Source organism: Acanthopagrus latus, chromosome 17, assembly GCF_904848185.1.
Source record: "Acanthopagrus latus isolate v.2019 chromosome 17, fAcaLat1.1, whole genome shotgun sequence".
In the NCBI taxonomy this organism is placed as follows: Eukaryota; Metazoa; Chordata; class Actinopteri; order Spariformes; family Sparidae; genus Acanthopagrus; species Acanthopagrus latus.
The window spans coordinates 19,299,542-19,316,408 of NC_051055.1; the positions used below are offsets into that span (position 1 = coordinate 19,299,542).

At 42.6% G+C, this 16,867-nt stretch overlaps 2 protein-coding genes across 7 annotated transcripts in view; both read left to right on the top strand.

Annotated features, from left to right (window-relative positions):
- The window catches only part of kcnj14 (potassium inwardly rectifying channel subfamily J member 14), a 35,064-nt gene extending 26,062 nt beyond the window's left edge, over positions 1–9,002 (top strand). Inside the window, exons 2-5 of one of the 2 annotated variants that reach the window (XM_037073431.1) lie at positions 848–1,000; positions 1,162–4,259; positions 5,386–5,703; positions 6,410–6,640. In XM_037073431.1, the coding sequence (XP_036929326.1) occupies positions 3,201–4,259; positions 5,386–5,703; positions 6,410–6,640 (1,608 nt within the window). In that variant the 5' untranslated portion in view covers positions 848–1,000; positions 1,162–3,200. Of the gene's footprint in view, positions 1–847; positions 1,001–1,161; positions 4,260–5,385; positions 5,704–6,409 lie in introns of both variants that reach the window. The other variant, XM_037073432.1, reaches the window with a different exon arrangement.
- Positions 9,003–9,550: 548 nt separating this feature from the next.
- Positions 9,551–16,867, top strand: part of myh14 (myosin, heavy chain 14, non-muscle) — a 30,884-nt gene continuing 23,567 nt past the window's right edge. For 3 of the 5 annotated variants that reach the window (XM_037073416.1, XM_037073417.1, XM_037073419.1), the window contains exons 1-3: positions 9,552–10,218; positions 14,211–14,388; positions 16,299–16,505. In XM_037073416.1, coding sequence (XP_036929311.1) covers positions 14,224–14,388; positions 16,299–16,505 — 372 coding nt within the window. In that variant the 5' untranslated portion in view covers positions 9,552–10,218; positions 14,211–14,223. Of the gene's footprint in view, positions 10,219–14,210; positions 14,389–16,298; positions 16,506–16,867 lie in introns of all 5 variants that reach the window. The other 2 variants (XM_037073418.1, XM_037073421.1) reach the window with 2 other exon arrangements.

Consider the following 16,867-nt stretch of genomic DNA (forward strand, 5'->3'; position numbering starts at 1 on the left):
TAAAAAAATCTAAGGAAGATGATTTATACACTGTTATACAGTTAAATGTGTGTAATTAGAATCATTTTCTGACGATCTGGAGCTTATTTACATTTGCAAGATAGGTCCACCACATTGATCACTTCCAAGTGACTCAAGGTGAACATTTACCTTGGACATTTGTTACACTCAGTGATATATTCTCCTGTTTCCTGTATTATCCCAAATCCTGTTAATGCCATAAAATATCCCACCTGTGTGTTCAAAGATTTTCTTACCACTTTCTGTAACAGTAGTAACTCTTACATAACTCCTCGGGGGATTAGCAAAACCATCGTGAGATTACTGGAGTCACGAGCGCAGCTGTAATCCACAGCATATCACCATCTCCACAGCAAGACAAACTACCTCTTCACCCAAACCAACCCAGCGTCCGGGTTTATCCCAGTCCATCATCTGAGCTACAATCCCATTCTCAACCTTTGCCCAAGAAAATCCCCTGCAATTCTTCCAGTCTGTTGGCTTTAATCCACTATTGCTTATTTATCAGAGGTCACCCACCCTGTACCACTTGGTTTCCTGACCCAAAATGATGGCCTTGTAGTTCAGAACTTTTGTGTGACTTATCAACAGGATAACTTACCTGTTTTCATTACCTGCACTTCAGAAAGCCTGGTGTTATGCTGACTCTGTTAGATATTTAGAATTTCAGTAGTGTATATTAAAACATAGATTTTAAGTACAGTACAGTACAGAAGTATTTTTCAGGCAATTAAAATTAAAAATGACCCCCCCCCCCCTCTCTCTCTCTCTCTCTCTCTCTCTCTCTCTCTCTGTGTGTGTGTTGTGTCTCTGTTTCCTTCCACAGGCTCCATCTCTCATGAAGTGAAAGTTCCATGAAGGTTTTCCATTTACTGTGGCAGAGTTCGGTTTTTCAACCTCCACCATACTTGATCAATAAAATAAGTCAACAACAATCCACGGACTGCATGAGTAAAACCATAGAGGTACACTACAAAAGGTAGGTTTCTGCTAACCAGCGAGTTAGATATTTGTCATATACAGCATACTAAAGATATTAATTGAAATGAAATGTGAATATACTGATGAAGCATCTGTTTCAGCTTTGTAAACATTTACAGTGACTTAACTTTTCTTTGTTTGTTCTTGTTTCTCTTCAAGACTGGCACTGGGGATGCAAAACATACCACAAACATCTCAGTAAAGAAAACCAAAAAAACAGCAGACACGTTTGTTCTCCTCTCCTGAGATTCTTTCTCCCCTAAACTTAATGCTTTTCTGAGCATGTTTCATAAAGGGAGGTCAACACACAAGCGAAGATGAACCCTTATGTTACCTCACACTTCAGGAGGGATCTCTTTCCCCACTTCCATTTGTTGTAGATGTTTGTCTACCCTGCTGTTATTGGTTGAAGAAAATGTCCTATTCAATACTTGTACAGTTTTAGCAGTAGCTTTTGTGTCTTGTTGTTCTCTGTCCATTGTTCCAAAAGACTGGATGTGAATACTCTTGTGTACTTGTCAGTATTTAGTCGTGGAAGAGCTGTGTAGAGCTCTGTGGAAATGGTTGGACAAGGTAAATACATGACAAGCATACCATTTCATTGCCTCATATAATTGTACATTTCATTATTTTTGCTTTATTTAATCTTTTGTTAGTTTTTAATTATTATTTCTTTATATTGAGGAAATGTTCATGCTAGTGCATGTTTTTTAGATAATATTTATGGTGCAATTCAAAGTGCATGCTGTTGTTTTCATAATGCAACTACATATGATCTCCTGGTTTGTTTGCATAAACTGTTCAAGCAGCACTTTTTTGATCTGGTTCAAACAGATGCTGAGTTAGAGACTACAATCCACAGAGTTTTCAGTCACCATATTTCTCAGCTCTTCTCCTGCTGTGGCATACACCTGATCTATCATCTTTGGCGCCATACTTGTGAAAAAATATAGCAGACTTCCTAAGGTGACCTGTGTGCTTACCATTTTTCTCCACATACATCTTCCACTTGAAGTTGAAAACACAGTTGGTGTTGGAGATCAAAGTAATCTCTCTCTGTTGTTTTCTCCCTCCCTTCTTATCTTTCGTCAGGCATAAGCGATTTCTCAGCTGTAATGCTGAACTGTAATGAGGTATGTCTGCTCTGAGAGACTAACTGTTGCAGGTGATTGTTAACAGCCGTGTAGTTCAGGTCAATATTATCCACGCAACAGTCATTACAAGAATCCATCTCCACCAAAATTGACAATGGCCATCGAACAGATATGCAGACCCTTTGAAAGACCCTGTGAAATTGTTAAAGCAGTGACATGATTGTGCAGGAAATGGCAACCAAAACTTGGTTCTTTCAGTTGGGACCCTCTTGTTGGGCAAACATGACATTTCCTTGACTTGTAGGCATTTTATTTACTGAAATTACTGTACTTTTTGTCTCCTCATGCCCATACCAAGGGGTTGTGAAACTTGGATGAACTTTGATCGTAAGAATTGGCATGTTTTTATGCTTTTTGACTGCATGTTGAAAATTGATAATCATATCACCTGTTAATTTGATTTGTCTGTCTTGTATGCATCTTGTCACAATACTATAGAAGGTACCCTGTTATGATCTCTATATCCTTGACATATTTCCTACTCCATTGCATTATCTGTTTATAGCTTTTATCAGCAGATATCTGCTTTAGGTTTCCCTGTTATTGTTTTGAACTGAACAGAGCCAATCCTGCATGCTTTGGTGATGTCTGTCGAGATCAATGCAACCCTCCCACTCCCTGTAAAAAGAATAGACTCCTCAGGATACTGCTGACATCCTTCTTTTCAGCTCACCTCACTTTACTTATTTCAGTGAGTATCAAGGACATTGGTTGTTAATGAATGTGCCCATGGACTCACTTGAGGATTGTCCACTTTGTTGCTCAGAGATCTGTCACTGAAATATAGACTGTACTGGGATTATGAGTTGGAGAAAGTAAACAAGGGATTAATCGATGGCCTTAAGGGCAATTATTGTCTGGTTGGCCACAACAGACTTGCAAATATCTCCTCATTAAAAAGGATTCAAGACGGACTTTGTTGTTAACTCCACTCACTTAATTGACTGTATCAAGGTGCAACATCATCAACAATCAAACCGGAACACACTGAGGAATATTGAATTACTGAGATCTTCTCCATAATAGAGAAGAGCCCTATAGCGCATGATGGGAGCGGCACGTGTGAAACGCCGCTTCAGTGCTGTGGTGGATGGGCCAGTGGAGGAGGAGGAGGTCATGAGGCTGGCACAGAGTGCTGCAGATACGGCTAGGGCAGGGGGGAGTCCAACGGGGTCAGGGACCCCAAGCAGCCCCTCCCCAACCCATGCTCTGAATGGCAAAACTTTACCTCTCCAGAGCAACACCAACAATGCACGGAGGCAGAGCGCCATTGGAGAGTCAGTTGGAGAAGATGCAGGAGAAGGCGGGGTGAGAGCAGGAGGAATGTGCTCAGGGCTAAAGAGTGGAAAAGGCAGTAGTGGAGGAGGTAGAGGTAAAGGCCGATCATCCTCGGACCACGATTCACTCTCTTCCCCCTCCACTACAAGCCGCCGGCGCACCAGGCGCTCAAGCCGCCGGCCCCGACAACGCTTTGTGGGCAAGGACGGACGCTGCAACGTCACCTTCGTCAACATGAGCGAGAGGGGCCAGCGTTACCTCAGCGACCTCTTCACCACCTGTGTGGACATCCGCTGGCGCTGGATGCTTGTCATCTTCACCCTCTCCTTCCTTCTCTCCTGGCTGCTCTTTGGATTTGCCTTCTGGCTCATTGCCTCTGCGCATGGGGACCTCTCCATTAGGCTTACCCCCAGCTCAGGCTCCTCTTCGGGATCAGGAGAGGCTGGGTCTGGAGGAGGGCCTGATAGAGAGGCAGTGGTTGAGGAGCCATGCTTCCTCCAAGTAAACAGCTTCATGGCAGCCTTTCTCTTCTCCTTGGAGACGCAGACCTCCATCGGTTACGGATTCAGAAGTGTGACCGAAGAATGTCCTCTGGCGGTGGTGGCGGTCGTTTTGCAGTGCATTGTGGGCTGCATTATTGACGCCTTCATCATCGGGGCAGTCATGGCAAAGATTGCCAAGCCCAAGAAGCGCAATGAGACATTAGTGTTCTCTGAAACAGCTGTGGTGGCGCTGAGGGATGGGAAACTCTGCATGATGTGGAGGGTCGGAAACCTACGCAAGAGCCACCTGGTAGAAGCCCACGTTCGAGCACAACTACTGAAGGTAAGTGGAGGAAGCTGTATACTGACCATGATGAAAAATACAAAGGAGTCAGAAGGAATGGCAATGATAAAAGTGACAAGCCTTTTTCTTTTTTAAGGGTCAGAGACATACTTTGGAGATGATTAAAACAGACAGGGACAAGTAAAAGAGTACCAAAAAATGTGGCTGCTGCTATGAGAGACAGTGGGAAAGGAAAAAAGGTTGCAATAGAGAGAGTGAGAGAGCGCTGAGACCATCTGGCCTGTATTCTGTGGACTGTCGTTAATGAGAGCTTGTTTTATTTTCCCTCAGGGGTTAGGAAGATTTACCATGGATTAACTTGCCCACAATTCTTTAACTGAGAACCATTGTCCTTCATCATCTCATTTTCCCTTGTGTGTACTGTATGTGTGTAAAGAGTGTTGTACCATACACATGGTTATGTTTACCTTACTGTCTGACCTTACGTGGGTAAATTTAGACATGCCTCCTTTATTTTTGGGATTGTTTTGTCATCATCAAAGCTGCATGCGCGTGTGTGTATACTGCCAGAGTTGTCTAGAGGGTCAGAATCTGTGGAACACTGAGGCTACAGCATCGACAATTTGATTTCTTTTAATAGCATGACCATATAAAAGTTCAAACAGGGCAGATGGGATTACGTTTCTGAGGATCATAGAGATACAATTTTAAATACTGATCCTGGATATTATTCCATAGTAAGGGAGAAAGGGTAGGGTGAGTGATAAGCCTATGCATGGGTGGTATGACTAAAGCCAGGCATAGTCTATACTTCTGAATATAATAACCAAATACTAAATACTGGGTCAGGTTAAGAAATTTAATTTCAAATATTTTTCTCAGATGACCTTAGGAAATGTGTGTCAGTATTTAAAATGACAGATAGTTTTCCTCTTTTCTATATTATGGTGTTGCATTTTTACCTTGTATTGCGGTTTAATTTGATGTTACTTGATCATGTCCTACCTGCCTTTGGCTGATTTTTATTTAATATTGGAAATCGTTTCTAGTCTCCATTATAAATTTTCCCACATGTGAAAATCAATTTTGCAACGTAATGGCAACTAATGTGGAAAGTTTCACATTCTAGTTTGGGACTTTATTTTCTCTCTTTTTCTAACTTTAGTCAAGGGTGACAGAGGAGGGAGAGTTCCTCCCACTGGATAACGCCGACATCAACGTGGGTTTTGACACTGGCACCGATCGCATCTTCTTGGTCTCGCCAGTGACAATTGTCCACGAGATCAACGACGAGTCGCCTTTTTACGAGATTGACCGAAACACCCTGGAGAATGACTCCGAGTTGGAGGTGGTAGTCATACTCGAGGGCATGGTGGAGGCCACAGCAATGACCACACAGTGCCGTAGCTCCTATCTGGCATCGGAAATCCTCTGGGGACACCGATTCGAACCAGTGCTCTTTGAGAGAAAAGACTGCTACCAGGTGAGAAAATAGGGATAGAGAGGTGTGTGTATGGATCCTTCCTTAATGTCAGAAGTGGTATCTGATGTTGTAACTAGGGTGATTGATTACCTGACTTGTCTATCAGCATTTTAAATATATCCAGTTCTTTGGTTTATGACCAAGCCCCTACAAAACTGATGACATTCCGATCAGCTTTTGTGGTACTTTGTGTTTATTGCTGATTAGAAAATGTTAGTGTGCTAATACGCTAAACTAAGATGGTTAAATCCAGTGAACATTAATGGCTGAACATCAGTCAACAATCATTGTTATTGTGAGCATTCATCATTTAGCTCAAAACACAGCTGTACCAAAATATAGCCTCACAGAGCTGCTAGCATAGCGATAGACACTTGTCTTGTTAGCATACCAATTAAATGTGTTTTGGAGAATTCTTGTCTTTTGTCCTTTTTCCAGCTGGACTAATTAGCTAATTTGATCATTCCAGATGTTGGCATGCTAACACACTAAACTGAAACAGTGAACATGGTAAACATTAACTGGTAAAACGTCAGCATCTAGTAACTGTTATTGTGAGCATGTTAGCATTATTGACCTTCAGCCAAAAGCACAGCTGCACCCAAATATAGCCTTGCAGAGCTGCAGCATAGCACTTTGTTTTTGTCTTGTTAGCATCCAAATACAATATGTATTGAAAATGTCTTGTCTTCTCTCCTTTTTTCAGGTGGACTACTCGTTCTTCCATCGGACATATGAAATCCCAACCACACCTTCATGCAGTGCTAAAGAGCTTGCTGAGCAGAAGTACATTCAAAGCTCTCGCTCATCATTCTGCTATGAAAATGAAGTGGCTCTGCAACTCGTATCCCCTGATGATGAGCCTGACCAAGACCCTGAGTGTCCCTCCCCTCCAACCCGAAGGCAGTCATTGGCAGAACATCTCCACTACAACTAAACATGTAGGATAGGAGGCCTTAAGGGAGGAAGAGAAAGGAAGGTGACCTAGGAAAAGAAATGGGAAGTTATCCTGGAGGTTTAGAAGGACAAGCAACAGGAGTGGGTTTGACAGGTAGGAATGGGCAGACCAAGAGAGACAGGATTAAACATAGATAGGGCTGTGGATTTGCTGGTGGCAGGATTAAGGACAGGAAGTGCGGAGTAGGAGCAAGTCAAGAGAGCCATCAGAATTTAAAAGGTTTGCAAGATTTAGAGAAGCACTTCTCTACAAATAAGAGTGCACAGAAAAACAGAAGGGAAGTGGAGAGACAGAGAAACCATGGGAGATGTGGAGTCAGTATATAGGGGATATGGGCTTCTACACTGACCTAGTTGTCTGATTGGTCCTGGCAATCTTCCAAGCTTATTGAAAACTTGTCTGCTAAGTCTCACATCTGGCCCATCACTACCACAACACAATCATCGGATTTTACTGCCTGCCTGGCAGAAGATACAACAGCACCCCGTTGTGGCTCTAACCTGCAGCTGCACCTCCGGATTGTGGACAATTAAGGCCTCTGAGAGGAGGCTCATGATTGAAAAGAATGAATGTGTACCTGCTGAGGTACAGCTCAGGAATGTCCTCCACTATTGTGTTGATCCATCAGTTAATGCTTTATTTTCTTATGGTAAGTATGGATAGAGCATATTTTTGTGATACGGTGTGCTTGGGGCAGGGGGCTGTTGAGATGAGGCTTGGCCACACGAACAGTAACATGGAGAAACAGCTGAAAACAAGCAGCAGTTTTTAGCCGTTTCTTTCCCATGTTATGTGCTGTTTGTTGTTTTTGGCTTTTATCTTTTCTCTATGTGTCATGCAAAAGAGTTAATTAGATCGGTTAATTACCATAAATTCTTTGTTGCACTACTATCCACATGATTTTCTCATGTTCTTTGTTGCTGAAATCAACCATACTGTATTGTTTTGCACTGTTACTGTTGGAACTAGCACTTAGCGACTGAGCTATGACATTTTAATCTTTTAAGTGTTGGAAGACGCTTGAAGGCACAGCCTCTCATAGACTTTGTAAATGCACTGGAGGCCCACAGTCACCTCCAACATCATGAAAGCAGAACTGAGCTGAACTGTGCAGAAGCATTCTGGCCATGATGACATGGCTTGCCCTTTCTATGTCTCTGAGAATAAAACACCTGGACAAGTGGATAAGGATTGAACTGGAATCTATACCACATCATTCTGTATTTTTGTGCCCATAAAATAATGTGACATTTAACTCTAAATCTAATGTGTTACAGTCGGTTTCTCTCACAAGTTGTGAGAACAGTGTAGTGATTGGTGCCTTCGTAAGAAACAAGAGATTTTGCAACTGGCCCTTCATCTGCGGATGTGCATTTCATGTTTAAATGTGCTGTTTTCATTGTTTGTATTTGCATAACGCTACTTATGCAAGTGTTCTTTCAATCATTTCAACATTTGTTTAAGTTGACAAAAGTTTCTATGCAAATTAATGACTGTGAATCTCCTCAGTGACTGATTAGTCTCAATATAAGCATGCAGGAACAACTTCAAGATGTTTTGGCGGTGTTGTATTGAAGGATTTGTAATAATTGCACTTTGTAATTATATTACAAAGCACTTGGAATGTCTTTGTTTATTTTAGATCCTCTAATATTTGCAGTATATTTTGCCACCTGAATATTTGGCAAAATTATGTGTGTTTAATTACAAAGGCTGTTGGTAAAGAAAATGTAACTCAGTGTCAGGAGTGCAACATTATGTTAAGTGTTGACCAATAATCAGCCTGACCTATGCACAACCTGTGAACTGTTCTTTGTACTTTGCACAAATGTCACACATGGAGACTAATATCACTAATGAAGCTCTACAGCCGCACAGTAGTGTTGCAGGATCAGCACAGGTTGACCTCAATTCACCAGTCACAGTGTTTCACTCCAGTTACTGAAAGATTTTTTATGGTTACCTCAGGGGGGTGAAGGTATTGATAACATATTATCTGTTACAATAAGTGTTAATGCTGTTTTATTTTTGTGTCCTCCCTTACTCTTCTCCTCTATGGCCACCATGTTTTATTTATAGACTGCATGGAGGGTCACGTCGTTCACCCTGCCTCCACTTCCAGGAAATGTAACTTGACCTTTCAGCACCACCACTTTAACAACAATAGCGCAGACAGGTGGATTATTTGTTAATTTCACTGGTTGCTTATTCACATCACACATGATTTTTTTTTAATCATAGGTATTTATAATATACATAGTGTAAAATACATGGTATACTGTAATACTGCATATATTTTTAATGAAGTAGTGAGGTGAAATCAATAAAAAGCTGTATCTACCCTCCTAAGTTATTTTTCTAAAGGGAATGGTAAACCCCTCTGCTCCAACATTGAAATGTAATTTCAGAGCTGCCTCAGGCACAGAGCACTTCCAAATGAAACTGAACTGTGTTGTAGAGCAAATAAAACACAGCAATTGAATTGCAATTATGTGTTGCTTCTTTATTTGTTTTCCTAGTAGCTTTCCTTGTCAAGATATAAAAATAATGTGTCACATTACATTTGACTTGTGTTGCACATCCATGCACACACATACCCTAATATCTCTAACTCACTTCGAGTAATTTAAATATAATTATGTGTGGGCTGATGGTCCGCCTACCAGCTTTTAAACAGAGCTTTCAACTATATCTCATGGTCATTATTACATGGGGTGTACTCCATAATAGCTGAGACACGCAGTAGTTGTGTGTTTTGTTTGGTGATTGTGTGTCCTCTATAGGGCATGTTAAATCGGCTACACGATTAGCTGTAAGACATTTTTTAATTGGCGTAAACAGCCCCAGAACCCCGACTGGTACCTTCGGGTACTACGGTTCACTCGGATTTGCTGTGCTGATCTGAATCACGCGCCTGGAGTCAGATCCTTCCGACTAGACCGTCTGCTGTGCTTGGATGTGACTCGGAACAGATCCGATCCCAGATCTGTGTCTGCGGACGCTCGCCGCAGCTGAGTGGTAAACAAAGGGCGCGCAAATCTCCCTGGTTTAGCGCGAGAGTGCGGCAGAGGCACCTGCTGCAGCGCCCCGGTTGGCTGTTCGACACGTCAGTCACACGTAGCCCCGCTCCCTGACGGTTATCATTGGCTGACGGCGGAGATTGTCGCGCTACCCTTAACGCCATTCGTCACCGCGCTCCTTTCATGCCAGCTTTGGGGCGGAAAATTCTCGTCGTATTCATGAGGCGGGTCTTCTGCTCAGTTGTAGATTTTCATTGGATTTGTGTGTCTCCGAGGCTTGACTGGAAACCGTCTTCTCGCCCCTGGTTGGCCCGCTAGCAGGAAACCCTGAAGCCGTCGCCTTGCCCTCACTGCTCGCCGTCTATTTTATTCTCACCGAGAAGTGTGAGTGCGGCTCCACGGAGGAGCGGTGCAATGATAAAAGCCGCATATGCGGTAGGCTACACACCTATCAGGCAGGAAAATACCCGAGAAACAGCCTCACCCCGGTTCTCCTAGCACCACAGCCTTACCCACGACTCAGAGCGGAACCTGAAGGTGAGAGATTTAATTGACTTTAGTCTAATCCAACTCGTAAATAGCCAATGTAATATAGCGAGTGTATCATATTTCAGTGGGGCTGGCTAACCTTGCTAGGTTCGTCTAAATGCGGTGAGATAACGGCTAAAAACGAGACGTTGGTGTCGGTGGGACCGTTGATGATGGCTTGATTTTAATAAGTGACGCCTTCGAAGAGAGGCTTTACATCGAGATGACCTGACGTCTGGCAACTGTGTCTCCCTAATGGCCATATAATACAGATTTCGACCCAAGTAATTTCAACATTTAGCCAGGCCTTTTGTGAAATTTGTGTAAAAACAAAAAAAATGATTATGACAGCAGCTAGCTCGTATTTTCAGTGAAGTGGGGCTCGGTTTTGTGGTTGCCACATGCATGCGGTTCAGAGTCAATTAAAGGCTGGGGCCCATGTGATTGTTCATGTCTTATGTTCAAGGTGTGGTTGCCTTCGTCAAGTCTGTTCTGTTCAGATCCTTAAAATGCAGGTGATCATATAGGGGTCACACCGCAGCTGCACCCCCCTGTTCTGCTCCGCAGCCGCACTGTAATTATCTACTATCATAGCCAGAGGTTTAATAATGCCACCGCTCCTCACTGTCCGGTAAAGTGCGCAGATGACACAATATCATCACCGAGGCACTTCGCATGAAAGCTGAAGAAAAAAGGCGTTTCCAGCTCCCCCACCCGCACAATCACTGCACGCACCCGCACATTAGTTGTACACACACACATACATACACACACACACACACACACACACACACACACACAGACCACGAGACCCCCCGCAGTGGATGACCTCAGATGAAACTCACAAGGTATTGTCTGTGGGGTGTTGCTATGGAGGAGAGCAGGCAGGTTTTGGCAACTCCAGCTGCTGCAGGACGAGTTCGCTGCTCAGGCCAGGCTGTACTGCGACAACCTGTGTGTAAAGTCTGTGCTTCAGAGGAATCATTAGCATTGATGGGACCCACCAGCAGCCCACACTGCAGCTATAGTGTCTGCCTGCGAAGTCTGGGATCACTGTTGGTCTCAACAATTGGTTGATGATGACTGTGATCTTTTTTACTATCACAGATGATGTGGCCGTCCGCATCTTTGGAGTGCAAGGCTCACCTCCCTGGCTTTGATTTCTCGTGGGTATTTTAAGGCTAGGACTGGCGTTATTCTATATTTATCTTACTGAATGCAAAACCTATAAAAAGACCAAAAAAAACCCAAAACCCAACAACAACGAATTCATGATGATGATGAGGTTTTGCCTCAAAGCCTGATACGTGGCTCAGTCCTCTGTGGGCTTTCACTGCTGTTTCATAATCTATTAAAGATGCATCAGTCAGTTGCACTGACACACTGGGTGACAAGTTTCTTCATTACCATGAACATAGTAATTGTAAATTATTCTCACAACCCATACACCCTGCCCTGATGAAGTAAATACTCTCTACGGTATGTTTTGATGTACTGGAACGTGTCCCCAACAAATGAACTCAGAAGTTGGTCTTTTCATTTATTCAGAATAACAGAAATATTTTCTGTATGGAACCAGCCTTTAAGACCAAATGCATAGTTGTTACATGCCAATGAGGAATCACATATTTCCATACTGAGTGGCTGGGTGGGGCTGGCTCTTTGTCATCATGTCTACTCCACACCCAGAGTTATATTGGAGTAACAGGTATGGTTAACGCAGGGCTGGGGACAAGGCCCTGTCATAAGCAGACAGAGCAGAAAAAACTTCAGATTGACTGAGACGCATTAGAGGAATCAGGCCAGTTGACATACTTGTTCAGGCATGGAGACGCCTGATAGTTAACGCACAAACACACACACACACACACACAATACAGGCTGGCACAATGGCCTACCTGTCGGATCAAAGTTGACGTATTGCTTCAACTTAAGCTGCACCCCATGTGGTTGCTTAAGAGGACGATGTGTCAGCTCATTCCTCCATTAAGCCACATTTTGATCGCTAAACAGAACATTGATCCTTTAACAATTGTTCAGCATCATTCAGAGTTTTAGTCAGACAACTTGAAGGGTTTCATTCCTAAATTGTACATCTATTGCCACATTAAATTTAGGTCATCGATTCCAGACATTGAGAAGAACCTATCCATTAAAGAACTGCCTTTCAGTCTCCCAGATGCAGTAAGAAGTCATTTTCTCTCTCTCTCTCTCTCTCTCTCTCTCTCTCTCTCTCTCTCTCTCTCTCTCTCTCTCTCTCTATATATATATATATATATATATATATATATATATATATATATATATATATATATATATATATATATATATATATATATATATATATATATATATATATATATATATATATATATACATATATACATATATATACATATATATACATATATATACATATATATATATATATAGTTGGTCTAAGGCTGGGTTCTCTCTAGTTATTGGTCTACTAACTAGATTGTGAGCTGCATAATACATGTTGATGGCCCTGTACAGTAGGTTACTATCAGTATGGCTGTGAATGATAACATTTAAATTATTGAGTAACTGCAGATTATTTCCTTGATTCATTATTTGGTCAACTGAAAGTCAGTCAGTAGCAGCAAATACTTATCACAAGCTCAAAAAAATGATGGCAACATCTTAAAAAATGTTCTTATTGTCTAACTATATGTTTAAAACATTCGTCTCAGTATGAGTTCAAAACCCCAAAATATTCTATTTACTCACATGTAAGACTAAAAAAACAGAATGTTCACATTTGAGAAGCTGGGCCCAGTGAATTGTCCCCATTTTTGTGTGAAATATTCCTTAAATCATTAATCGGTTAAGAAAATAGTTCCTGATTTATTTTCTGTCCGTTAGCAAGAGCTAATCAATTAGTCAGTCGAAAAAGAAAACAAGCTAGCAACTGTTACAACCAACCAGTCATTTAAGTCTGTTTTCCAGCCAAAAATGTCAAACATTTGTTCGCCCCAGCCTCTTAAAGTAAGGATTTGCTTCTTTCTTTAATTTACTTTTCTTTTTTGTCATTATGATGGGAAATGAAGGGTCTTTGAGTTGAGAATTTGGATAAAAGAATCAATTTGAAGAAGTCCTTTTCAGCTCTGTGAAACTATGTTGAGCATTATTCACATTTCCACCGTGGCGACATCCCATCCTAGATGTAAATCTGTAACAAATGTAATTCCTCCTACCCTCAGTGGAAAGTTTATCAGTCATGAGTTATTGTCCACCAAGAGAACTTTTCTCACGCAGTTACTGCTGCACATTCATTCCGAGTTGTCAGAGCAAATCTAGAAACATCCTGTCGCCTAACAGTCACTCTGACTTGGGATTGCCTTCATGTTTCAGGCTAGTAACCACCTCCAGCTGCTGTCACCTCCTCTTTCACAGGATACTGGGTCCTGAGGCGTATCAACATTTTGGCTCCACTAGTTTCCAGTGAGGGCCTCACCAGAGTTTCATCTCTGCTGAGTCCAGTGGCCTGTAGAAAAGAAGGATACTTCACTGTCTTTCAGTTAACAATAGATTGAGTCCATTTCTATCCTTTCTGCTCACTGCTGTACCACCCTCATTCCCTCTTCTTTGCTATCCCTCCCCCTAGCACTGTCATGTCAGTTTACTCAGTCGATTGATGTATCTCGCTCTGCTCCATCCCTCCACCCCTCCACCCACCCATCTCTCTGTCTTTCTTCCTTCCTTCTTCTCCTTGATTTGCTGTGTCTTTGCATTAGGCCATCCCTGACCCAATCTCAGCTGGCTATTGCGTGCTACTACGTGCTCTTACTTTACGTGTGGGTGGGTGCACATGGAGTAGATGAGTGTGTATCTTGACACAGAAACACATCAGTGTCACTGTCCATCATCCACCCACCGCGCTCCAGTTTCGAACCTCACACATCACACGATGCCTGCAACTAAAAAGTGGCTCAAGATGGACTCACTTTTCTTGTGCCTCCCATTCTTTCCTTGCTCAGTGCCAGTAGAACCATGTCCAGGCCAACGGGGGGCGGTGCCAACGATGTCACCCGCTTCCTCGCATCGGGGGCAATGCCAGGGTCTCCTACCTCCAATGCGGTGTTCACCGCTGCCAGCCAGGCTGACTGGGCAGCTAAGAGGCTGGTGTGGGTGCCGTCAGAGAAGCACGGCTTTGAGGTAAGCGGGTGTTGAAATGGATGAACATTTGTTTTGTTTGTTTCCAACTAGGGCCACCATCTTAATCAAACTGCACTGGACGTAAAAAGGTGAAAGGCAACATCATGTAGGAATTGGTGATTTATGCTATTTGGTACAACATCACTGTTGTAAATACAAAACTGAGGTTTCTATAATGATATAGTCAGGTTTAATGTCAGGTGAGTTAACTAGCTGAAAGCAGCTACAGTGGTTACGTTTGCCACAAGCAAAGCTATCTGTTGAAAGAGGTGAGGCAGAGCAACTGGAGGGCATCAGAGGGCAAACAAGAAACTGTTCTCTCTATGAAGTATGATTCCACGTCACCAACCTAGTTTGTGGTTTAGAACTTGGACATCCTACCTACCCGGCCAAGTCACATAGCACAAATACGTGGTCAGGCCACAAAGTAGGATTGACAGAGACATCATTACAAGTTGAATTTGTTATTCAATATATAATAAGTAAATTGTTACCTAATGTTACTTTAGCTGAATTTCAGGGGTGAATGGAACACAACTTGTTCCCACATTCCTGCTGCACATTATCCAAGTATTAATCCTGTGGTGAATAATTAGCCCCGAGTATGTGCCTTTGACTGAAGGTGTGTCAAACCGGTGGGGCAGCATAAGGTGTGTTCATCATTGTATGAGTATGTTATCATATCTTATGAGGTTTTTATCCCATTATTATGCTGTAGTTTCCATGCCTTTCTTTGTCCTGTTAGAATCTTGTCGATGCTTTCAGATCTAATGACTATCATCAGGCACTTGTCATTATATTAATTTGTTCAAGTTTTCCTTGCCGCTTGCATAATGCACGCAACGTGTTTTCATTACCGCTTACTGTAGGATGTGACATATGAATTCGATGTCCTCACTCTGAGTCTCCCTCTCTCTGCTGGACTGGTTTCATAGAGAGCTCTATGAATAGAACAATACTCGCCTTCAGCCTCCTAACGTTAAAGAGGCCGTTGTAGAGACGCTGACTTCATTTTACAGTCATGATCTGAGAATGGCACTGTTAGACACACACACAAACACTCAAACTGAATATACACGTGCATCCAGTTTCATATTCTGAGCATGGCGTTCAGTCTGTGACTAATACACACCCACGCGCAGGCAAACACGGACACGCACATATTTTTGTGTGATGTGCATGTCAAGTAGCAGAGAGAATAAAGCAGAGCAGAGTCCTGTGACCTGGTCAGAACCAGAGGTCACACTACTTCCTGTCCTCGAAGCTCAAGACCGACAGCTCTTCTTCTGTCACCGTCTATTCTTGTCTACTGTCAAACACAAGGACCACTCATACTCTAAAGCTCACTGGAAGAGATTTTGACAAACATTTTCACAAATAGATTTTCAATCTTTGCTTCATTTCAAACACTTGTTTACAGTAGAGTGATATTTTTGTGTGTGTTATAGCCCAGCACCTAAAAACAGTACAGCAGTGCTTTTAATTAATGTTTAACCATCTATGTAGCTGTTAGCTTTTACTCTTCACAGCTTTTTTATAGTCAAAGTAACTTTCACTGGGATGACTAATGACATGGTAAGGAAGCTCTTTGTTGTTGGCGCATTATCCAAGATTTAAGACTTTGGAGAGGAACTGATGCTGCTAAATGAAGTCATTTTAAATGCAGGAAGTTATCAAATTCACATTAACCTTTCCAAGAAATCGATTTTAGTAACAGATTTTCTCGACATAGCTTGTTTGGCACCTGATTATGACATTTTGATGCCAACAATGTTAAAATGCAGACGTGATGTTCATTGTGGTGTTGTATTGATCTCAACCAAGTTTAAAGTCTCAGGAAATGGAAACTCTCTCTTCCTTCATCTCCCGTAGTGTCTTTTATAAACCTCTCTTTCTCCTTCTGTCTGTAGTCGGCCAGCATTCGGGAGGAGCGCGGCGATGAGGTGGAGGTGGAGCTGACAGACAGCCAGCGGCGGATCACCCTGTCCAGGGAGGAGGTGCAGCGAATGAACCCCCCACGCTTCAGCAAAGTGGAGGACATGGCCGACCTCACCTGCCTCAACGAAGCCTCGGTGCTGCACAACCTGAGAGAGAGATACTACTCCGGCTTGATTTATGTGAGTGCGCAAAGCAACGAATAATAAAGAGTCTGTGGGACACGGTTCTCACGCCAGCGCACGTGTTCATGTTCAGGCTGTTAGCGGTCAGCTCCTCTGGCATCTCCTGTGTAACTGATACAGGGTGGTAAGAGAGGTGCGGAGTCAGTTTACAAAGTTGTTGATGTGTGCGTGGTGGCAGTGGGAGGCATCTCCAGTTTCTCCTGCATAACAGATATGAGCAAGATAAGATAGAAAGGAGTGGAAGTCATGGTGATGTCAGCCAATCGTAAGTGACCCAGGAAGCATAATGTGTACAATTAAAGTAGGACAATATATAGGCAATTAAATGCAGTTGAGCTGCTAGTCAATATGATGAAGGA